We start from the raw sequence: 25,792 nt of genomic DNA on the forward strand, positions 1-25,792 counted from the left end.
TATTACAGACCGAAAGAAGCAGAATTAGGTGTTGTGGTCATATGGCCCATTTGAAATGCCGAGTAAGGTTATAGAAGGTCGAGTTGTTTAACCTATGTTGGATCCACTTAAACATTTTGTGAATCTTCTCAGAAACTTAACAACATCAATTTAAGAGATTTTTGGCCACATAGACCTTAAATCTGATTTTTTTATACTTCTCCCTAGTTACCCAATTCTGGTAATCTCTTCCACATATCCCTTGTGATTTTGAATCCTTTTCTGTTTGTTTACCTTAATGACGTGATCTTTCTAAATTTATTAGAAAAGCAATAAAAGGCATACTTTTTTTGACACTAGCAGTCCGATAATTTACATTCTTTTAATGGTGCCAGTTGATAGGAACAAGATCTAAATATGTTCGAGGCATATGAGCTGTAGATCATATGTGTTAGCATAGATCGTCATCTGGTGTTGGGCTCAGATGTTTGCACTTTGTTTTTCTTCGAAGAGGTGTTTATAGTCATGAGTTAGGTGACTCCTCCTTATGGTGATAGTGCGCATGGACATCGAATCCATCCCCAGATTGTTTTTTTTCCGCCATCTGGTTCAGATGTGTAGTGCTGCGCTCCGGTTCGGTATTGTCTTCGAACCCTTTCGACACGCAGTCCTGACCACTCAACGGTATTGTTTTCAAACGCAGCTTCCCTTTCGACGTGCTTCGTAAAATGCAAGAACTTCGATCGGTAGCTTCGACGCAGGCCATGAGGCCTACCCGCGCCGACCACGCCAGCAGTCCATGGAGCGCACTCCATTTAAGAAATGCCCCGGGTGTGGTGCTAAGTTCCCATACATGGACCTGCACGAGGCCTGTAACCTCTTCCTATCCCTGGAGCATGAAGAAATCAACTGCGAGGCCTGTCGATCATTTCGATCGAAGAAAACCATTTGTGACAGTAGGGCTCGACGTCACGAGATGCTACGTGGCACTAGCCCGGTGCCAGACATCTTCAGAGAAGAGTCTGAATTCCAACAGCCCGTCGCTGAACAAGAAGAATAAATCTCTGTGTATGAAGCCGATGACTCCGACATGGAAGAAGACTTGGACGTCACTCCGGCTCAACCAACAGTGAGTAACGAGCCCCAAGTACCCACAAAAACAACAAAGGCTCCGGTATCACCTTCGCCCTCAGGCCCAGGTCGACACCGTGAACACATTTCAAATGCCCCGCCCTCTGGCTATGAAACATAGGGATAAGCCTTCTGACTCGGGATCCAGCTGGCCCCATTCCGGTGCCGAACCCACATCTTCGGCACCGAAACCCAATACCAAGCATGTGCCTCACTCTTTGCTGCCAGCAACGACGACATCTTCAGCTCCGAAAGACTCGGATTCGAAACCACATAAAGCCAAAGCCTTGGAGCCGACACCGGCTAAACCCAAAGCTTCGGAGCCGAACCCCAATAAAGATAAACCTTCGGAGCCAAAACCGAATAAAGGTAAACCTTCGAAGCCGAAACCGGTAAAACTCCAACCTTCGGAGCCGAAACACTCTGCACCGGAAGGCTCGGAGCCGAAGAAGCACACAGTCAAAGACCCCTCCTCTAAAAGCTTCATAGACTAACCCTGTAAAAAACACTATGTAACAAAACAAAAGGACAAAGACACCCCATCCAAAGAACTTCCTCCACAGGACCCTTTGGATCCAAAACAGAAACAATTACATATCGACCCTGAAACTGGATACCTTCTAGCAACGCTTCCTAAAAAACGGAAGCTGGATCTTCCAGAGAACTACCATATACCCCTGAAGAAAAAAGACATGGGTTCTTACCCCTCTTCCCCCTTACATACCTCCCTCTCCTTCACCTCTTAATCCTAACTTATTCATTTCACAATTAAACTCACCAGCACCAGCTTTCTCACCTGAGCCACAGGATGACAAAGATGGGGATGAGGACTGGGCTGTGGATGGGGAAGGTGATCAGGACAACATACCACAGGACACAGACCCCTGGGATAATTATGATAAAGATCCAGACCATAATAATGACCCCGATCTGTGTCCCTCCAGACCATCAGCACCCGATGACAATATTGGTTTCGCACAGCTTAATAACAGAGCTGCTCAGTACCATGGGGTGGAACTAAATGCTGATCCCCTAGAAGAGGATTTCTTAGTAGAGACATTCGCTCCCTCCCAAGAATCCACTAATATTTTGCCTATGCTCAAAGGCATGATAAAACATGCCAACAACGTATTCAAAGGCCCTGTTAGAGCTAGAATACTTATGCCAAGGGTAAAGAAAAAATATGAATCCGCTCCTACAGACCCAGTCTATATCAGAGGGCAGGTACCCTTAGACTCTCTTGTCGTCTGTAATGCACGCAAAATAGCTAATTCGCGAACTACAGGCGTCGCCCCTCCTCCTGACAAGGAGTCAAAGTTATAGATGCCTCAGGCAAGAGAATCGCATCACAAGCTGCTAATCATTGCGTATTGCAAATGCTCAAGCTCTTTTAGCGCGCTATGATAGAGCTCACTATGACGAGCTGGAAAAACGAATGCAGCATTTACCAGAACAGTACAAAACTAAAGCTATCAACCTCATCCAAGAGGGCAAGCTTATAACAAACACTTCTATAAAATGTGCCCTGGATGCGGCTGATAGAGCATCTCGTGCCATTAACACCAGCGTTTTACTACGCCGGCACGCTTGACTTCGAATCTCCGGATTCAAGCAAGAAGTACAATCATCAATACTTAATCAGCCTTTTGATCAGGAACACCTTTTTGGGCCAGCAGTCGATTCTTCATTAGAAGAAATGAAAAAAGACACCAAGGCTGCAAAATCCATGGGAGCTTTACAACTACCTTCTAATAGGGGCTCCTTTCACCGCTCCTTTTACAGGGGTGGCTCAAACACAATGGTGTCAGAAAATTCCTCCTCTTACAAAAGTCCCAATCAATCCTCCTCCTCTAGAGGATATTTTCGGGGTGGGTACAGATGTAAGGAAGTGGGTTTCTGTTGCAGTAACCCCCCCCCCCCCACTTTTTGCCTGATAACAGATGCACTTTTCCTTGGTGTGCCATGGGCTCCTGCCAAGCAGGTGCCCAGGGCCTGTGCTCCTTCCCTAAAAACTGCCTAACAGTCAAAACCCAATTGGCATCTCTGGTCACATGTCAGCTCCTGGTAAATTGTGCCCTAGGTACCCAGGGCCTTGTGACCAGAGAAGGCTCCTATGGGCAGCAGCACTTATTGTGCCACCCGTAGAGGCCTGTACCCTGACACACACACACACTGAGTTTTCAGACTGAGTGTCTTGATACAGAACAAAACAAAGAGTCGACATGGCACACATCCCTGTGTGCCATGCCCACAACACACACTGCCCTGGCACATCTCAGTCACCCCTGTTGCTGGGTGCCCTATGCCAGTGGTGTGGGCACAGGTGCATGAGCCCTGTGCCCCTACTGTACCCAGGTCCATTCCTGGGCACTGTTGCCATTAAGAGTATATTGTGCTGGGAGGTCGTCAACACGAACTCCAGAGCACCATGATGCTACACTGAAGACTGAGAAGTTTGGTATCAAACTTCTCAGAACAGTAAACCCACACTGATGCCAGTGTGGGATTTACTGTCAGATGCACGACAGAGGGCAACTTAGAGTTGCCCCCTGAACCTAACCTACAATCCACGTCTTGTCTGAGGGGCTGCCTAGGCTGCCACACAGCAGACATGTTGCTGGACCCCTGGGTAGAGAGCCATCCGCTCTCCTGGGCCTGCAAGAATGCACATCCTGGGCGAGGTGCTAGGTCTCCTCCCCCAGGATGGGCAGAGGAAGCTTCCAAGGCATGCCGCCTTTGTGAGCTTCTCGAGGCCACTTGCTGTACTTAGCAACTGGCCCCCACTAGTTCTGATCCCCTCTCTGGCGGGAAGTTCGGCTGGAAAAACTAAGTGAGGAAAGGGGGTGTGCCAGCCTCTGCCAACCCCACCCCTCAGGTGGGGGAAACGAGGTGAAGCACATCCCCTGGCTCTCAACCATCTTGAAGATGGGGAGCCCTGTCCAATCAGGATTAGGCTACTGCCCCCTCCCACAGGAGAGTGGCAGGATAGGGTGTGTACCCACCCCAGGGAAGGGACCCATTGGTCCCTGCCCTTTACCTACCTGTAACGCCCCTAAATTTAGTATTTAGGGGCACCCTGAACCTTCCTTCCTCAGATCCTGATTCCGAAATAGAAAGAAGATCAAGAAACAAGAAGACCTGCTGTGTGGCCTGTTAACAAGAGGAAGACACCAACTGATTTGGCCCGTGCCCTACCGGCCTGTCGGACCTGCTCCTGCTAAACCCCTGGTGTCTCCAGTGGCCAGCAACCTCAAAAACCACGGAGGACCTGACTGCCTTGTGACTCTAACTAACTGGGACTCCCACAAGCAGTGATACTGCTCAAAGCAAGTAACTGACCCCTGGCATCAGCCAGGAACCGCGAACCCTGCACACACTGCACCCGCCAAGCCTGGCCTGTGCCAGAGTGGACAAAGACCACGAGGACATCCCCCCGGCGACTGTGACCCCGAATCCAGCACCCAAGGACCCACCTCGACGCTCCTGACAACGCATGCAGCCTCAGAACCAGGGACCCCTCCAACCGCGACCAGCAGAGGGTAAGATTTCCCGACGCCTGCGGCCCCCTGTGCCCAACTCCTGGGTGCCTACCTATCCTCCAACTACCCAACTTACCTCTCGAAGTGGTGGTTGCACCTGAAGAATCTTCGTCCCCGAGCTTGCAGCCTTTGTTCGTCTTGAGCTTCTCCATTGAAATCCATTGAGCACCCGACCACTCAAAAGCACCCTGCACCCAGCCGCCCGAGTACCCCTGGCAGCGCAACCTCTACTCTAATCTACTTCCCCACTTGCCCTGAGTAAGTGACCTGGAGCCCAGCTCCCACAGCCGCGTGGCCTGCTAACCAGCAGCCACCAGCCAAAGGGACCCTGCCTCCTATAGGATAACATTGGGCCTAACTCACTCTGCACCCAGCTGCCCCTGTGCTGCTGAGGGTGTAACAACTGTACTTACCTGACCCTGGGAGACCCCTGAGTCTATGCCCAGAACCTTAACTCTGCCAGTCGAGTACTTACCCAAAAGCCGATTACTCACTTTTCTTCCCTAGGGTAACATTGACTGGTATCACTTGAAATTTCTTCGAAGTGTCGAGTTTTGAAACTTTAAAATATTCATCTAAAATCAGCCGAATTACGAAAACGAATGTACTCACCTGCTATCAGGAGAGATCCCAGTGCTGGATCTTCGTGCCCAGCACTGACCCTGAAAAGTAATTACAACCTTACTTACCGCTAACCCAATTTTCTCCCGTAGGAAACCATTGACTGTTTTTCTGTGAAATTTCTTCTAAGTGTCGATTTTTGCAAACTACAAATATACTTTAAAAATCGCACCAACTGTGAAAATGTAATTACTTACCTGTTTTAGATAGATGTCCCAGTGCTGAACCTAGGAGCTCAGCACTGGATTACAAAAGTAACGAGAACATACTTTACCTGTAACTTGAACTGTCTTCCATATGAAACCATTGACTGTGTTTCTGTGAAATTTCTTCTGTCGATTTTGCAAACTTACAAATATTCGTTAAAAATCGCCTGTATAACAAAAACCCATTCTTTCAATGGGTTTTTGTTATACAGGCGATGGGTCAACATTGATGATTCTGTTAAAAAAAGTTTCTAAGTGTCAACTTTTAAAATACCAAAATATTGCTTACAAATCACAACAGTAGCTAAAACGTATTTACTCACCTGTTTCCAGGAACTGTCCCAGGACTGGATCTAGGATCCAGTCCTGGAGTTAGAACAGTAATCCTAAAATTAATCAATTGCCTTTACTTAGAAATTCCTATTGAGCTCAATGTATAATTGTGTTTGAATTGTGTTGCCAATTGCAACAAACTGTAACTATTGCATTCATAAGTCTATTGCCTCTTGAAGAGTATTTAACTAAAGCATCTCATTTTGAGAAAGTATATTTTGATACCTATTGTTGGTTATAAAATAAAACAACCATATATGAGACTTGATGGCCCTTGGGGCGGTGGGACTGCCTGCCCACGCACGGGACTGGCTCCCGGTTTAGCTGTGGCACTATGGGTCTGAGGGACTGACCGAATTGGGGCACCACGGACGGGCGGTCAGGAGGGGGCTGGCCCACGGACTGCCCAAGTAGAGTTACTCGGAGGCTCCTCCGGGGTGGGGTTGGGCGACAGGCGCTCTGCTAATTGGGGTGGTGGATAGTTCAGAGCCCACGGAGCAGTGGGCAGGGAGGGGGGGTCTGTTTTTTGCAGGGGGGGTAGGGATGTTGGGGTCGGACCCGCAGGGGGGGAACTGGCTTTGTCGGTTTGCCATTTCTTTGGTCTTGTACATTCTATGCAATTGTGGGGTGGGAACCAGGGAGGGGTGGGAGTTGTTTTTTTTTTTACGGTCACACGCACTATGGTGGCACTAATGCAGCTGGGGTGGTGGGACGAGGCACCCTGACAAGCGACAGCTATGGCTAGGAGATGGGAAAAAAGCTTGAAGGTCCTCAGTTGGAATGTTAATGGATTGGGGGACAAACTCAAGCGTACTATTGTTCTACAATTCCTCAAACGGCACCAGCCAGACGTGGTGCTCATGCAAGAGACACACTTGATGGGGAATGTCTGTAAGGCACTGAATAGATATGGCTACACACTAGCAGCACACTCAGGTTTCACCTCAGGGTCGAGGGGGGTGGGGATACTCCTACGTCGCTCGCTGCCCCTCCATGTAGACCTCACCAAGACGGACCCACAGGGTCGCTTCACGGCTGTGTCTGGACGTTGGGAGGGCCGCACGCTTAACCTACTCTCGGTCTATGTCCCGCCGGGCCTCCAGGCCCGGGCCTTTGCAGACCTGGGCACGTTTCTCCTCTCCCTTCCCGAGGGTCAGCTAGTGCTGAGAGGGGACTTTAACGCAGTGGCATCGGGAACCCGAGATAGGCAACCCCCCAGAGACCTGCCCCAGGGACAGGGGTGGTTGGCGGACTTTCTTGAGGCCTTCGGGCTCACGGACGTCTGGCGCCTGCTCCATCCCACCGACAGCCAATTTACTTTCTTTTCAGGGGCGCATCATTCCTTTTCACAACTGGACTACATCCTCACCCTGCTGCAACAAGACATGCTCGTGCTGGAGGCAGAGCTCCTGCCCAGAGGCATTTCTGACCACTCGCCAGTGCATACACACATTACATTTGGGACTAACCGTGAGGGCTGCATGGCGCCAATTAACCCTTGGCACCTAAAACAGGAAGACACTAGGAAGCATGTCTCCAATTCCATCTCGCACTACTTCGAGGAGAATGTGGGGTCGGTGGAGTCCCCTGTCACCCTGTGGGAGGCATTTAAACCCGGGGTGAGACGCTTTCGGCTATAGCGGCGAGACGGCGGGAGAGATGGCGACAGGTCGCGACATTGGAGGCAGATTTGGAGGTGTTGGAGAGGGAGGCAAATGTGCGGATCCCTGTAGGGCCCCAGATATCCTTAATTTGGGAGATGCCGATCAAGTCCCAGTTGCGGAACCCCTTTGTGCGCCCCAGGTTGCCCAATTTTTCAGAGGCCCAGAGTGGCGTGGCCAGTGTGAGGACTCCCGACCAGCACGAGCATGTCTTGTTGCAGCAGGGTGAGGATGTAGTCCAGTCGTGAAAAGGAATGATGCGCCCCTGAAAAGAAAGTAAATTGGCTGTCGGTGGGATGGAGCAGACGTCCGTGAGCCCGAAGGCCTCAAGAAAGTCCGCCAACCACCCCTGTCCCTGGGGCAGGTCTCTGGGGGGTTGCCTATCTCGGGTTCCCGATGCCACTGCGTTAAAGTCCCCTCCCAGCACTAGCTGACCCTCGGGAAGGGAGAGGAGAAACGTGCCCAGGTCTGCAAAGGCCCGGGCCTGGAGGCCCGGCGGGACATAGACCGAGAGTAGGTTAAGCGTGCGGCCCTCCCAACGTCCAGACACAGCCGTGAAGCGACCCTGTGGGTCCGTCTTGGTGAGGTCTACATGGAGGGGCAGCGAGCGACGTAGGAGTATCCCCACCCCCCTCGACCCTGAGGTGAAACCTGAGTGTGCTGCTAGTGTGTAGCCATATATATTCAGTGCCTTACAGACATTCCCCATCAAGTGTGTCTCTTGCATGAGCACCACGTCTGGCTGGTGCCGTTTGAGGAATTGTAGAACAATAGTACGCTTGAGTTTGTCCCCCAATCCATTAATATTCCAACTGAGGACCTTCAAGCTTTTTTCCCATCTCCTAGCCATAGCTGTCGCTTGTCAGGGTGCCTCGTCCCACCACCCCAGCTGCATTAGTGCCACCATAGTGCGTGTGACCGTAAAAAAAAACCAACTCCCACCCCTCCCTGGTTCCCACCCCACAATTGCATAGAATGTACAAGACCAAAGAAATGGCAAACCGACAAAGCCAGTTCCCCCCCTGCGGGTCCGACCCCAACATCCCTACCCCCCTGCAAAAAACAGACCCCCCCCTCCCTGCCCCCTGCTCCGTGGGCTCTGAACTACCCACCACCCCAATTAGCAGAGCGCCTGTCGCCCAACCCCACCCCGGAGGAGCCTCCGAGTAACTCTACTTGGGCAGTCCGTGGGCCAGCCCCCTCCTGACCGCCTGTCCGTGGTGCCCCAATTCGGTAAGTCCCTCAGACCCATAGTGCCACAGCTAAACCGGGAGCCAGTCCCGTGCGTGGGCAGGCAGTCCCACCGCCCCAAGGGCCATCAAGTCTCACAGTCAAACCATGCGTTATACTTTACTGTCCGACGTCTTCTCATCAGCGCTGTCGCGGGCTCATCTCGCTGCACCGTTTCTGGGTGAGTCCCAACGAGGACTGTTCGACCTGGAACGCCAGGACCGCTGAGTCAGCACACCCCCATCCGCTCGTCCTGCCGCTGAGCCCGGGGAGGGCTGCCCCGTGCCCCTCCATTGGGCGTCGTCCCGCCGGGGAGCCTCCGTCGTCTCACCCGAGTCCAGCCACTCCTGCACCGCCGCCGGCGAGGTGAAGAAGAGGGACCTACCGCCGGTTATAATCTTCAGTTTGGCGGGAAAGTACATCATGTACTTGATCCCACGCTCACGCAACGCCGCCTTGACCCCTTGAAATGAGCGTCTTTCCTGCTGGACCTGGAGCGTGAAATCGGGGAAAAACCGGATCGTGGCCCCCTCATACTGTAGCTCACCGTGTTGTCTCGCCGCCTGGAGGATAGCGTAGCGGTCCCGGTAGTTCAGTATTTTTGCTATAATTGTCCGTGGCGGGGCCCCCGGCTTGGGCCTTGGGATCGGGGCCCTATGTGCCCGCTCGATTGTGAAGAGCTTAGATAGGCGCTTGGGTTTCAGGTGGGTGAGAATCAAGTCCTCCAGAAAGAGCTCTACACAGTCCCCTTCAAGTCCTTCCGCCACCCCTACAACGCGGATGTTGCTTCTCCGGGCCCTACCTTCCTGGTCGTCGAGCCGTAGGGCCATCAGCCGGTGCTGGCGTACAAGCTCGTTCATCCTGCCCTCGAGCCGCTTCTCCGAGTCCTGCAGGGCCTTTATGTCCACTTCATTGGTCTTGGACCTGTCTGTGGTCTTCCCCAGGTCGGCTCGGAGCAGGTTCACCTCAATCGTTATCTTGTCCATTTTGGTCTCCAAGTTTGTACCCAGGGTTTGGATTGCGGCCATTATGGACGTCAGGGTAGGCTCCGCCGGACCTGCAGCCTCCTTCGCGGCCCCTCCCGGCTGCGGCATCGCCTTGGCTACGGTATACTGGTCCAGCTTGTTGGTCTGGGTCGCGGTGCCACCTTTAGGCCGCATGGCGTTCCGGATGCGTCTGGGGCTGATTGTGCCTCCGCCCGTAGCACCGCCCAGGCGTCCCCGGGTCCGAGCCAGCTCCAATCCCGCTGCGCTTCCTGGCCCCTCGGCGCTGTACAGGGAGCAGCTCGGGGGGGGGGGCCCTGTTGCCAGCACACGAGCAGCCTATGCTCCGGGTGCGGGATGCGCCGCCCCACGCCGCCGGGTCTCAGCTGTCGGCTCGCCCCCAGCCACGATCGCGGCCCCCACCTGGCGGATGATACAGGGCCCTTCACTGCAGTAGCCCCAGCCGGTCCTTTCCCCCCGCTCCGGCAGCCGCTAGGCACAAGATGGCCGCCCGTCCCACGACCAGGTATGTCCGATGGCTGCCTCCGCCGTCCTGACAGCTCGCCTGCCCTCTGGGCGTCTGGGTCCTGCCGCTAGTATATACGGGCCGCGCGAGTCCAGCGGCGGCCCGGCGCTGCAGAAGAAACCGCGCCCCTCCTCGCTGGCGCCCCTCAGGGCGCGACGAATTGCAGGCCTGAAGCCGGGGCCTCGGGTGAAGCCGGGAGCAGCCACGGAGCTCCAGGGGCAAAGCTCCGGGCCTCCGCCACCCGCCGCGGCCGCCGTCCCGAGCCGTCCGCAGGTCGCAGGATCGCACTGAGCCCCAATTTCAGGGCGCTGGGCCAGAGGGAGCCGGGGGGGCTTTCACAGGCGACCCCCTCAGCTCGGATGTGGGACGGATTTAAGGGGAACACCAACGGTCCCGGCGGAGCTCCGGGATCAGGCGGCCATTTCTCACGGCGCCTGGCCAAGCCCCCCCAGGATGTGCATTGTTGCAGGCCCAGGAGAGCAGGGGCTCTCCACCCAGGGGTCCAGCAACATGTCTGCTGTGTGGCAGCCTCCCAGACAAGATGTGGATTGTAGGTTAGGTTTTCAGGGGGCATCTCTAAGATGCCCTCTGTAGTGCTTTGTACATTAAGTCCCACACTGGCATCAGTGCGGGTTTAATGTGCTGAGAAGTTTGATACCAAACTTCTCAGTCTTCAGTGTTGCCATTATGGTGCTGTGGAGTTCGTGTTTGACGAGCTATCAGCACCATATACTCTTAAATTGCAGCACTGCACTTACAATGCCCAGGAATGGACCTGGGTACTGTAGGGGCTCAGGGCTCATGCTCATGTGCCCACACTACTGGCATAGGGCACACAGCTAGAGGGGTGGCTGATGTATGCCAGTGTAGGTTGTGGGCATGGCACACAGGGATGTGTGCCATGTCGACGCTTTGTTTTATCTTGTACCCAGACACTCAGCCTGCAAGGGCAGTGTGTTTGTGTTAGGGTACAGGGCCTCTAAGGGTGGCACAATAAGTGCTGCAGCCCTTGGAGGCCTTCCCTGGTCACAAGGTCCTGGGTACCTAGGGTACCATTTACCAGGGGTTGACATGTGGCCAGGGTTTGCCAATTTGGGGTTTTAGGGAAGGAACATAGGCCATGGGCACCTGATTGGCAGGAGTCCAGGGCACACTCCGTCAAAGTTCATTCAGCAATTCAGAAAAAAGTGGGGGCATACCATGCAAGAAAGATGGCACTTTCTCACACACAGTCAGTGTGTTCCTCTCACTCACCAAACAATTCTACTGCTACACCACTTTGGGTTCACAATACACCACGCCAAGTCACATCTACAGCCCTCCTACCTACATCAGTATCTAGGAGCCACGATAGACACTTCCAAAGCATACCCCAATCCAGCCAGGATAGCCAGTATGCAAACCCTCATCACAAAATTTCAACCCCAACACTCCCTTCCTGCTCGAGTGTTTATGCAGCTCATAGGAACGATTGCCTCTTGCATTTTCATAGTACCTCATACAAAACTTCAGATGCGCCCCTTACAAGAATGCTTAGCACGTCAGTGGAATCAGGCTCAAGGTCAACTTACAGATCTGGTGTTGGTGGACAGTCGCACACATCGCTCTCTGCAGTGGTGGAACACACAAAACCTTTCCAGAGGGCGGACGTTCCTAGAGCCAGTTCCATAGATAGTGCTAACAGCTGACGCATCACTCTCGCGTGGGGAGCCCATCTCCTAAACCACACAATTCAGGGCAGGTGGGCCACTCAACAGAATGTGCTCCACATCAATCACCTGGAATTACTAGCAATATTTCTAGTGTTAAAGTCATTCCAGGCACATCTCCTCAACAAGACTGTCCTAGTCTGCACGGACAATATGACAGCAATGTATTACATACAAAAACAAGGAGGAACACACTCTTTACAGCTGTCTCATCTAGCGCAAAGCATATGGAGATGGGCCATTCCGCAAAATATATGTTCGAGGCATATGAGCTGCAGATTGTACACTTAGCATAGATCGCCATCTGGTGTTGGGCCCGGATGTTTGCAGTTTGTTTTTCTTCTTGGACAGTCTTTGGAAGTCACGAGTTTGGTGACTCCTCCTTCGGTCCGTACTGCGCATGGGCTTCGGCTCCATCCTCAGATTGTTTTTTTCCGCCATCGGGCTCGGATGTGATACTTCGTGCTCCGGCTTCGAACTTCTACGGTTCCAGCCTCGACGGAAAATCCTCGATTCTTCGAGTTCCTTCATCATCTTCATCTCTCGAAGCGGCACTTTCTCCATCCCGTTCATCGACACCGGCCTTCGGGCCCTCCGCGACTCCGGTCCCGGCCGATGGAAAGGACTCCGTTCAAAAAGTGCCCAAAATGTGGGTCTAAATTTCCCCACACCGACCTCCATCAGGTGTGTAACCTTTGCCTCTCTCCGGAACACGAGGCTAGAGACTGCCCCGCCTGCAAGTCTTTTCGATCGAAGAAGACCATCCGAGATCGAAGAGCTCGACGCACCATGGCGCACTCATCCTCCGCAGCTCCACCGGACATCTTCGGAGACGACGCCGAAGCTTCGGGGCAAACACACACCGAACAGGAGGAAGACGTCGTCAGCGCTTCCGAGGCCGACGACTCCGACGTGGAGGACATTACACCAGCGCAGCGGGCCGTGAGTAATATGCCCCCTCCTACCCCCACGCCGAAAACCAAAGAGACTCAGGTTACTCCCTCGCCTGCCGGCCTGGGCAAAACCAAAACCAAAACTTCGATCACCCCACCTTCGGGCCCGGTGTCGAAGCTCCCAAAGTCTCATGGCAGCTCGGGATCGAGCCAGCCGACACCCGGTGCCGAAAAACAGCATCCGGCACCGAAGACTGCAAAATCCAGCTCGACTCCGAAACCACCGGTGCCGAAGCCTGGACACTCGGTGCCGACCAAACACAAACACAAATCTGTCGGCACCGATGCTCCGGCGCCGAAACATCATTCGACGCCGAAACACCCGGAGACCTCAAAAAAGCATGGCGCACACAGACCATCGAAACCCCCGGTTCCGAAATCACCGGTGCCGACAGACGACTCGACACCATTGGCTCTGTTTACACCAGACCCTTTACAAAAGACTTTGTCCAAAGATCCTAAGACTGGGCTTTTGACTTTAACTACCAAGAAAAGACGCCTTGATGCTCCGGCTCCTCCTCCTCCACCCAAAAGGAAGGACTCTGCTACTTCTCCCCTCAGAGTGCCCTCCCCACTACCGCCTCCCCTACCCCCTCCACCTCCTCCACCACCTCCACCTCACAGGTCTCCGCCACCTGTACCTCACTACGATCCGACCCCATCCCCAGATCCGGATGATGGGGATCCGGACAATTACCCGGCGGACGCCCCAATGGATCCCACTCCACCAGGGACCCCAGATCCATGGGAGGATTACAATAACCCTGATATACCCACTGTACCTCAGGACGACTTATACCCATCAAGACCGTCTCCTCCAGAGGACTCCTTAGGGTTTCACCATTTAGTGCAGAGAGCAGCACACTACCATGGGGTGGACATGCACAGTGAACCAGTAGAAGAAGACTTCCTACTGGATACATTTGATATACAAGACAAATCCACTTCCATTTTACCCATGCTTAAGGGTGTCACCAAGCACGCTACAGAGGTGTTCAAAGACCCTGTCAGAGCCAGAGTACTGAACCCTAGAATAGAGAAGAAGTATAAGGCGGCACCCACAGACCCTGCTTACATCAAGGGCCCTGCTCCCCTAGATTCCCTAGTTGTCTCCACAGCTAGAAAGCGGGCTAACTCCCAATCCTCAGGAGATGCCCCACCGCCAGACAAAGAATCTAAACTTCTGGACGCGTCTGGTAAACGCACCGCCTCCCAAGCTGCAAACATGTGGCGCATTGCAAACACACAAGCACTGCTTGCGCGATATGATAGAGCACACTATGACGAACTAGAGGCTCTTATGCAGCACCTTCCAGAAAAATACAAGCACAAGGCTCATGACCTGATACAGGAGGGTAAACTAATTACAAACACATCCATTAAGTGTGCCCTCGATGCAGCCGACAATGCTTCTAGGGCCATAAATACCAGTGTCCTGCTTCGTCGCCACGCCTGGCTCAGGATCTCAGGTTTCAAGCCTGAAGTCCAGGCATCCATACTCAATCACCCCTTTGACCAGGAAACACTCTTTGGGCCAAAGGTAGACGAAGCGCTGGAAAAGATGAAAAAGGACACAGACACAGCAAAGTCTATGGGGGCACTCCAAACACAAGCCTCCAAACGTTCCTTTCGACGCTCGTCCTTTCGTGGCACAGGCAGAGGCTCCTCCACCGATAACGCCTCTACCTCCTACAAGTCCCCTCCTCAAAATACCTTTTCAAAGGGCAATCAGAGAGGTGGTTACAGGGGTAACAACAATAAGGGCAGGGGCAAAACCAACAACACCCGTTCTGCCACCCCCCCCGCACAATGACTCCCCTCCGCTCCCCCCAGACCATTCCACTCCGGTCGGGGGCAGACTACAAAACTTTATCCACGTATGGGAGTCCATAACATCGGACAAATGGGTAACCCAAATCATTCGGTCAGGGTACTGTCTCGAACTAACATCTACCCCACCCAATATCCCACCAAGGCACCGTCCAATGTCTCAAGAACATTCCACACTGCTCAAACAAGAGGTACTCTCACTCCTCCAAAAACACGCTATAGAGCAGGTCCCCGTCAATCAACAAAATCTAGGGGTCTACTCCCTATATTTCTTAATACCAAAGAAAGACGGGACCCTCAGACCCATTCTCGACCTCCGGCCTCTAAATGCCTACATACACTCAGACCATTTTCACATGGTCACCCTACAGCAAGTCCTCCCACTCCTCTGCCAGGGAGACTTTCTCACAACCTTGGATCTGAAAGACGCATACTTTCACATTCCAATACACCCCTCTCACAGGAAATACCTCAGGTTCGTGGTGGACGGGCAACATTACCAATTCACGGTTCTCCCCTTCGGGGTCACCACCGCACCGCGGGTGTTTACCAAATGCCTAGCAGTAGTAGCAGCACACCTCAGACGTCAACACATTCACGTCTTCCCTTACCTGGACGACTGGCTGATAAAAGCCGCGTCCTACGACCAATGTGTGCAGCATACAAACAGCACCATCCAACTGCTCCACCAGCTAGGCTTCACGGTGAACTACCAAAAGTCCCACCTCATACCATCTCACACAAAGCAATATCTCGGGGCCACTATAGACACCTCCAAGGGTATTGCCTATCCAAACTCAGCCAGAATCACAAGCATTCAAGCCTTACGCAAAACATTCCTTCCTCAACACTCTCTTCCAGCAAGAGTGTTTATGAAGCTCATAGGAATGATGGCGTCTTGCATCTTCATAGTGCCCCATGCAAGACTCCACATGCGTCCACTTCAAGAGTGCCTAGCACAACAGTGGAACCAGGCCCAGGGTCAGCTGACGGATCTGGTGTTGGTGGACGGCCGCACACATCACTCTCTGCAGTGGTGGAACACCACAAACCTTTCCAAAGGGCGGCCGTTCCTGGACCCGGTTCCTCAGGTGATTCTAACAGCGGACGCATCGCTCTCCGGCTGGGGAGCGCCCCTCCTACACCTCACCATGCAAGGTCTATGGACGCCACAGCAAAAATCGCTCCACATCAACCACCTGGAGCTCTTGGCGATCTTTCTAGCCCTAAAATCTTTCCAAAAACAGATTTCGGGCAAAGCAGTCCTCATTCGCACAGACAATATGACTGCGATGTATTATATACAAAAACAGGGGGGGACACACTCTCCCCAGCTCTCCCGCTTAGCCCAGAGCATATGGAGATGGGCAATTCCCCAAAACATCTTTCTCCTGGCACAGCACGTTCCAGGCGTACAAAACACCATGGCAGATCTGCTCAGCAGACAAACACAACAACTACACGAATGGGAACTGCATCCACAAGTTCTTCACCCATTCTTCCAACAGTGGGGGCATCCTCAGATAGACCTCTTCGCCACCCACGAAAACAAGAAATGCCCAAGCTTCGCCGCCAGATACCCACACCCATTGTCCAAGGGCAATGCGATATGGATGAACTGGTCAGGCAGATTTGCATACGCCTTTCCACCTCTCCCACTAATTCCATTAGTGGTCAGGAAGCTACAACAGCACTCCCTCACACTCATTCTGGTAGCTCCGACGTGGGCCAGGCAGCCGTGGTACACCACGCTACTACAACTGTCAGTGGTACCACATCAAAAATTGCATCTATCCCCATGCCTCCTAACCCAGAACCATGGAGAAATCAGGCACCCGGACCCAGCTCAGCTCAACCTGGCGATCTGGCTCCTGAAATCCTAGAATTCGGATACCTTAACCTTCCCCCTGATTGCATGAACATCATCATGGAAGCCAGACGTCCTACCACTAGAGCATGCTATGCCGCAAAGTGGAAAAGATTCGTAATTTACTGCCGTAACAATACAATCAACCCTCTAGATGCATCCATACAGCACATAATATGCTATCTGCTCCATCTTCACAGGTGTAACCTGGCATATTCATCCATACGCCTACACCTAGCAGCGATCGCTGCCTATCTACAAAACAGGCAGCATTTATCACTCTTCAGAGTGCCCGCTATTAAAGCCTTCATGGAAGGCCTTAAACGAGTAATTCCTCCCAGGGCACCACCTTCCCCTGTATGGAATCTAAATTTGGTTCTTACACGTCTAATGGGTCCGCCCTTTGAACCAATGCACAAATGTGAGCTACAGTTTCTCACCTGGAAAACAGCTTTCCTTGTAGCTATCACTTCCCTTAGAAGGGTTGGTGAAATACAGGCGTTCACCATACAGGAACCCTACATACAAATGCATCACAGCAAGGTCATACTTCGCACAAATCCGAAGTTTCTGCCCAAAGTCATTTCCCCCTTCCACCTCAATCAATCAGTGGAATTACCTGTCTTCTTTTCGCAACCCCAATCTGTTGCAGAAAGGGCCTTACACACGCTTGATGTAAAAAGGGCGTTACTATACTACATACAAAGAACGCAACCCTTCAGGAAGACTAAACAATTGTTCGTTTCCTTCTCTCCACCACATAAAGGCAACCCCATTTCAAAATCAGGGATAGCTAGGTGGATTGTAAAATGCATACAAATTTGCTATCAAAAGGCAAAGAGAACATTATCTGTTCCCCCTAAAGCCCACTCTACAAGAAAGTTAGGGGCTTCTATGGCTTTTCTAGGGAATATACCCTTAGATGACATCTGCAAGGCAGCCACATGGTCTACACCGCACACCTTCACAAAACACTACTGTGTAGATGTGCATTCCAAGCAGCAAGCTAGGGTGGGCCAGGCTGTACTAAAGACACTTTTTCAAACAGCTGCAACGGATACCGGTGGTCGCCGCTAGGGTTGGGTACTGCTATATAATCTATGCTAAGTGTACAATCTGCAGCTCATATGCCTCGAACGGAATATGCTACTTACCAGTATGCATCTGTTCTTGGCATGTAGAGCTGCAGAGTTGTACACGCCCACCCGCCTCCCCGGCTACCTGTATCCGTTCCAGTACATCTTATTTAGATACAACACATGGGTTTCTCACTGTTATTACTACGCTCCATCATTTCCCTGTTGGCGAAAAACAATCTGAGGATGGAGCCGAAGCCCATGCGCAGTACGGACCGAAGGAGGAGTCACCAAACTCGTGACTTCCAAAGACTGTCCAAGAAGAAAAACAAACTGCAAACATCCGGGCCCAACACCAGATGGCGATCTATGCTAAGTGTACAACTCTGCAGCTCTACATGCCAAGAACAGATGCATACTGGTAAGTAGCATATTCCATCTTCTGGCAGAACATCTTCCAGGAGTGCACAATCAGATTGCAGATCTGCTAAGTTGTCAGACACAGCAGATCCACGAATAGGAACTTCATCCTCAAGTTATTCAACCATTTTTCCAGATGTGGGGCCACCCAGACATAGATCTGTTCGCCACACACGCAAACGCAAAATGCCCAACCTTCGCCGCCAGGTTTCCACACCCGTTGTCCAAGGGCAATGCGATATGGATGAACTGGTCATGCAGATTTGCGTATGCTTTTCCGCCACTCCCACTCATTCCGCTAGTAGTACGCAAGCTCAAGCAACAGTCTCTAAGGGATGATCCTAGTTGCTCCCACATGGACACGGCAACCATGGTTCACAACACTCCTCGAACTCTCAGTAGTTCCACACCAAAAACTACGTCTGTCCCCAAAACTGCTGACGCAGAACCATGGAGAGATAAGGCACCCAGATCCAGCACAACTGAATCTAGCTATCTGGCTCCTGAAGTCCTAGAGTTTGTTTACCTTCACCTCCCACCAGACTGTATGAACATTATCAAAGAAGCCAGACGCCCTACTACTAGAGCATGCTATGCAGCCAAATGGAAACGATTCATCATTTACTGCAATCACAACAAAAGTGACCCGCTAGATGCTTCAATTCAGAACATCATTTGCTATTTACTGCATCTACAAAGATGTAATGTAGCATACTCTTCAATAACATCTGGCTGCCCGTGCCGCCTACCTGCAAAACAGTCAACATTCGTCATTGTTCAGAGTACCCGCTATCAAAGCCTTTATGGAAGGCCTTAAAAGGAAAATTCCTCCAACACTGCCACCCTCTCCAGTGTGGAATCTAAACATTGTACTTACTAGGCTCATGGGTCCTCCATTTTAACCTCTACACAAATGCGAACTGAAGTTCCTTACATGGAAAGTAGCTTTCCTTGTTGCAACCACCTCTCTCAGGTGAGTAAGGGAGATCCAGGCTTTAACCATACAAGAACCATTCTTACAAATACATCGTAACAAGGTGGTTCTTAGAACGAATCCAAAATTCCTTCCCAAAGTAATCTCTGCTTTTCATCTTAATCAATCTGCAGAGTTACCAGTGTTTTACCAAAACCCAGATTCCGTAGCAGAGAGAGCTCTTCACACGCTAGACGTCAAAAGAGCTATACATTATTACATTGGCAGAACTAAACATTTTAGAAAGACAAAGCAACTGCTTGTAGCTTTCTCTCCACCGCGTAAAGGAAACCCCATCTCCAAAGCTGGAATTGCCAGGTGGATAGTCAAATGCATTTGAATATGCTACCAGAAGGCAAAACGCACATAAACAATGACCCCTAGAGCACACTAAACACGCAAACTATAGGCTTCAATGGCATTCTTAGCGAACATTCCCCTAGAAGACATTTGTAAGGCAGAGACATGGTCTACCACACACACCTTCACCAAACACTATTGTGTAGACGTGCAGGCGAAGCAAAAGGCTTCTGTAGGCCAAGCTGTTCTTAAGACACTTTTCCAAACCACTGCAATTGATACAGGTGACCACTGCACACTGCTGTACAGTCTATGCAAAAGAATGAATTCTGCAGCTCATATGCCTCGAACAGAAAATGCTACTTACCAGTATGCATCTGTTCTTGCCATGTAGAGCTGCAGAATATCATACGCCCACCTGCCTCCCTGGAACCTCTATCTGTTCCAGTGTTATCTTACTTAGATACATTCACATTCACATGCACATCTTTTCTGTTTCTTACAAACTCCATCATTCCCCATCATGGCGAAAAACAATCTGAGGATGGAGTCGATGCCCATGCAAACTATCGTCCAAGGGAGGAGTCGCCTATCTCGTTACTACAAAAGACTTCTTCCAAGACAACAACAAGGTGCAAGCATCCGAGCCCAACACCAGATGGCGATCTATGCAAAAGTATGATATTCTGCAGCTCTACATGCCAGGAACAGATGCATACTGGTAAGTAGCATTTTAATTCTCTTTAGATTCTTGTGAATCTCTGACCTGCTTATGCCTAGGTATTTTTATACTTTTAAGAATTGTACTACCTCACCAGATGTGTTTTATCGGACACTCATCCATCTGATCCAAATAAAGTAATTTGCACTATGCTACCATAGTTGATCAGATTTTCAATAGTCTGTGCATTAAGCATTTCTCTTTATTTTTGGGGTATTTATTTTCAGTGGCAGACCGAATCCTCAAACGGACCCACACACTGGAGTTGAATAGTCAGAGGTACCCCTTGGAGTTGAGAAGAGATGTGGAAACCACATTTAAGACACAAGAGGTGAGTTCCAGCTTATTTAAAGACGTAGGTTGTGGTATTGAACTGGAGGAGTTTGCCACAATGTGTGGATTCTTCATGCAGGCCCAATAAAACAATATTTTTGCAGAGTAACTCTTTAAGAATCATGTGCTCTGTATAATCCTGCCACCTAGATGTGTCTGGAATTATTCAATTGAATTATAAATAAATAAAAGTGTAGTGGTCATCTATACTGCATCTGTATTGAGACATTATTTGATGTCACCTAAAAACCTGAAGTGACACAGCACAGAGTGTCTTTACACAGACCATGCCAATAAATCCATTATACTGTTCACAATGCAGTACCAGTCTTAACAAGCCCCTCCTAAGACAGCCATCACCAAAATGTTCTTACACCTTTTTTTACCCCTTTGTATCTCCCACCTTCAAGGTGGTCTTTTATTCGTATAGTCTATTAGTCTAGTCAGCATTTCTACCCACTGTGCAAGGCCCTCCATCACGTTATCATCCCTTTGTGCGGCTTTCATATGCTGCCTGCCACTGTCCATTCCATCGGGTCCCTTTTCCATGGGGATATACCAGGGGCTGTGGAGTGCGCCCATTGTGTCACAGTTTGTGTCTTCGCCAGGATTGTTTCCAATGATAACATACATATTTTCATTTTATAGTCCCTCTTAACAGGAAATGTCCCTAGTATGTATTGGTTTGTGGCCTTCTTGATCATTGAACCAGTGGCTCTTCTCAAACAACATATCACCAGCAAATAGAGCTTTCATTAATACAGTGCTCTCCACTGTGTGCCAACCCACCCCCATCTGTTGTATGAGGTAGGGAGGCCCGTGTGGTGTACCATCATGAATGCTTCGGCAACGTGTAGCATTCATACATGTCTGCAAGGAGAATCTTCTCCCTTTGCTTACTGTCCTCAAATGATTGTATTGTGTGCTGTAATTGCGTTGCTATGTAATATAAACTTGGAGTTCTATAATACATACAGACAGCGCAGCAAAACAATTTTTGTCAGGAAAATGTGACCCAGGATAGGGGTAATGTTTTCCAGAACTCCACTGAACATTTTAGACTCTCATGCACCCTTCACATAATAAGAGTGTAGTGGGCTGTAGGATCATGAGTGATCCAGATCCCCAGGAACCTGAAGCTGTTTGTTTCCCACTCTAGCCTTAAACTCTGCAGGGGGGTTACTCACATTCCTCCTGATCCCTCCCGTAGGAAAGATCCTCATTTTACTCCAATTTGTTCTCAAGCCTGAGACTTTGCCCAATTTTTCCAACTTGGCAAGCAGTTAGGCTACGGCGCCACCCAGTTCTTTCAAATAACTCGACGCATTGACCACATCCAGGGACACAATATGTGTTATAGTCCCTATCAGGATACTCTAGGGTTGAATTAGCTCCCATAGTTGACAAGCAAGAGACTTCACCGCAAGCTCAATTCGCATAGGAGATAGCGGGCACCACTGTCTGGTTCCCCGGTCTATAATCCAAGAGTCTGAAACCACCCATCTCCTCCCGCTTAGGGACCCTGGCAGTGGGCTCCACATACAACTCCTTGACACAGCCTATAAAAGAGGGTCCTAAACATAGGGCCTTTAAACCCACCTGCATGTTGTTACACACCATCATATCAAAAGAGCATTTTATGCTTACAGTTACCGGGGTACAATCCCGCTGTGAGGTTTCTAACAAGCGTATAATGTGCGTTAACCGCCTTATATAGAACATCGTGTTGCTGCTGGATGGATGGAATGGATGTCCACCACTCTGCGGAGTCTGTTCGCACATTTACATAGCAGTTTTGTGTCCGTGTTCAGCATCGACAATTGTCGATATGCCCACACTAGCGAAGAGTTTTTCCCCTTCTTGAGGACAAGGACAATCCAGGGCTCGAAAAATCTTTAAAATGTTACTAGACCTCCAGGTCTAGTAACTTGAATAATCTTATTCGACTAACTGTAATTTATTTGACCCGTGAACTGGTCTCAAATTAGTGAGATCCAAGGCAAATATTCTGTGTTATGGAGCAGCCTTTTTCTTCATTATCACATAAGAGAGAACCTTCAAATATGCAAGTTCACTAGTTCTGCTGTACAAAAATACTCTTTATTTTATAGATTAAATGTTTGCTCCATGCAAATAAGAATCAAGCCCACATATAGGCTTCACATGATCCCTGGCTTGCCTCTTAGTGCACTAATAGCATTGTCATCTGGGCAAGAGCAGGAATATTTCCCATTTCATGTTTAAAAACTCACTTTTTATAGCTATATTACTAAAGCACGATGTGGTTGTGCACTATAATTTACAGATAACACATTTTCCATTGAAACGGCCACAAAATCTTCCCACGAACATGTCGTTTTACTGATAAAACTATATAACGCAAAAACAATGTTTGGAAATTGGGTTTCAGCAAAATATTTAAAATGTGCACATCATCAAGTAAAGTGTTCTGATTTGTTTTGATCCTATAAAAATAATTTTTTTTGTCTTCATAACTAGTGAAATATATTTGAAATCTTTGAACAGCTCACAGTGTTGTGTTAGAAAAAAATCTGAAATCTTGCAGTCTTTAATTTCACATGCTTTTCACAGCACCTTTGTCACACAGTTCGCTTTACAAAATCCTCTAACTTCAGTCACAGAAAGAAAAGTAAATTTAGGAAGAAAAACTGACTTTTGATCTCTGTCCCTGAAAGCGGGGCAAATGTGACAAGATAACAATATTTAAAGACATCTTTATTGCTCATTCACTTTGTGAGCAAGCAGAACTTCGGTTGTCAGCTCGCCAGAACCGGCTAGTAGGCCCTACAAACGCTCATCCTGATTAAATCTGGCTCGCCATAGTAAGTGACTGAGAAAACCTTTTCGAGCCCTGCAATCACTGCCTCCCTCTGGGAGGGAGGAGACCTCTTCAGAAAACCGTTCAACACCTTGTCCAGGAGCGGGAAGGCATAATCAGAAGTGACTTCTGATATATGTTTTCGTATGGTGGTTGGTATAGGAACCAGCTGCATGGTAGTAAAAAGGGAAATACATTGAAGAAAGTAACATGAAGTGGAGCAGAATACGACTGGGGTAGACAATAGGATTTGTGCGGGCTTGTATATGGGCTGGTAATGCAGAGAATACATAAACTTGTGTGTGTGATGGCATATGTAGCTGTAGATACACATGCTTAGCTTAAGTCGCCATCTAGTGTTGGGCTTGGAAGTGTGCAAGTCGCTTTTCTTTGAAGAAAAGTAGTGACTCCTCCTCTTGCTCGCAATGCGCATGGTCTTCAACTCTATTGTTAGATTGTTTTTTTCTGACATCGGGTTTGGACATATGTTCTTTTGCTCTGGTTGGATACTTTTGTCAGCCTATCTTCTGATACCGTTAGTATTGTTTTCGATCTTTCCTACTTATACCATTGACTTCAATTCGATTTTCGTTTGGGGGATTCGAGTCGTTCGTGGCCCCCTTGGGCCTTAGCCCTTCGGGCGGAATAGCTCTTCGGCGTTCACCACAACAGACGTCCACTTGGTGATGGAACGTAATGCCTTTCTCAATCTGCCCTTCTTGTCATGCCAGATTTCCACGCACTGACCTACACCAGATGTGTAACTTGTGCTTATCTCCAAAACATCAGGAGGCAACTTGTGAGGTCTGCAGGTCTTTCCTATCAAAATAGACTCTTAAGAGACTGAAAGGCAAGAAGTCTACAAATGTTTCAACGCAGCGTTAAAGATACACCAGACCTTTTTGGTTTGGAAGACCCACAACTTAAGGCGGAAGCACATCCATCAGCTCCTGTTGAAGGTAACCTTTCTCCAGACACACGGATCAGACTTAGAATTGCAGAAATCACTCCAGGGCAACAACCCGTGACTACTGTACCCCTTCTACCTCCACCCAGACCACAGTGGGTACTGGCAAAGCCTCACCCAATTCCGCATCTTAAGACAAAGTCTGTCGTTAGGCCACTACTGCCTTCTGGCCATGATCGGCACCGACCTACTGCTTCAGGAGACATCCAGTCATGGCTCGGCACTGCAAAAACAGCCTAGACAGCAGGTCGGTGACTCGAAACCCTCCACATAAGAGTCGAGCCGACCTTTTGCACCAAAACCCTCCACATCTGACTCGAGCCAAACTTCAACAACGCAAATACGAAATACCTCTCACGGCGCGCAGGTGCGGAACCAAGGCTCGTCAGCCCAAGTCGCTCGAGAGAGCTTAAATGCAAATACGAAATAGGTCGCACACTGCTCGTCATACCAGCAAATAGCCCCATAGAACTCTGGATAATGTAGTGGCAGCGGTGAGTACGCCTATGCCACGAGTACGTCAGTATTATGCCATCCCTGGACACATGTTTCGAGGTAATTGCCTCTCGTCAGCAGGGAGCAGGTAGGTATGTGGGATGCCGAGTAGACTGCCAAAATATCAAAGGTATAGTACCTCTCACGGCGCGCAGGTGCGGAACCAAGGCTCGTCAGCCCAAGTCGCTCGAGAGAGCTTAAATGCAAATACGAAATAGGTCGCACACTGCTCGTCATACCAGCAAATAGCCCCATAGAACTCTGGATAATGTAGTGGCAGCGGTGAGTACGCCTATGCCACGAGTACGTCAGTATTATGCCATCCCTGGACACATGTTTCGAGGTAATTGCCTCTCGTCAGCAGGGAGCAGGTAGGTATGTGGGGTGCCGAGTAGACTGCCAAAATATCAAAGGTATAGTACCTCTCACGGCGCGCAGGTGCGGAACCAAGGCTCGTCAGCCCAAGTCGCTCGAGAGAGCTTAAATGCAAATACGAAATAGGTCGCACACTGCTCGTCATACCAGCAAATAGCCCCATAGAACTCTGGATAATGTAGTGGCAGCGGTGAGTACGCCTATGCCACGAGTACGTCAGTATTATGCCATCCCTGGACACATGTTTCGAGGTAATTGCCTCTCGTCAGCAGGGAGCAGGTAGGTATGTGGGGTGCCGAGTAGACTGCCAAAATATCAAAGGTATAGTACCTCTCACGGCGCGCAGGTGCGGAACCAAGGCTCGTCAGCCCAAGTCGCTCGAGAGAGCTTAAATGCAAATACGAAATAGGTCGCACACTGCTCGTCATACCAGCAAATAGCCCCATAGAACTCTGGATAAACTTCAACAACGAAAGCATCTGAGCCGAACCAACACTCCACTTCGGCATCCAAAAATTCAGTCTCCGAACCAAAACCTTTGGCACCGAAAATACTTGTACCCAAACCGGCATGGGAGCCGAAAAACACGTCTTCAAGGCATTCTCCAGAGACTGTGCAACCGGTACTAAAGAGACTTCATCAAGAATTGGGCTTGCGCCAATAACATTTGATAATCCATCCAGTTACAGGACGTATCCTCACCAGGCCCCCTCATTTAGGGGCAC

At 50.1% G+C, this 25,792-nt stretch overlaps 1 protein-coding gene across 2 annotated transcripts in view; it reads left to right on the plus strand.

Annotated features, from left to right (window-relative positions):
- LOC146796173 (uncharacterized) overlaps positions 1–25,792 on the plus strand; it is a 244,237-nt gene that overhangs the window by 106,109 nt on the left and 112,336 nt on the right. For both annotated transcript variants that reach the window (XM_085628575.1, XM_085628576.1), the window contains exon 3: positions 20,286–20,389. In XM_085628575.1, coding sequence (XP_085484701.1) covers positions 20,286–20,389 — 104 coding nt within the window. The remainder of the gene's footprint in view (positions 1–20,285; positions 20,390–25,792) is intronic.

This window comes from Triturus cristatus, chromosome 10, assembly GCF_964204655.1.
Source record: "Triturus cristatus chromosome 10, aTriCri1.1, whole genome shotgun sequence".
NCBI classification, from domain to species: domain Eukaryota; kingdom Metazoa; phylum Chordata; class Amphibia; order Caudata; family Salamandridae; genus Triturus; species Triturus cristatus.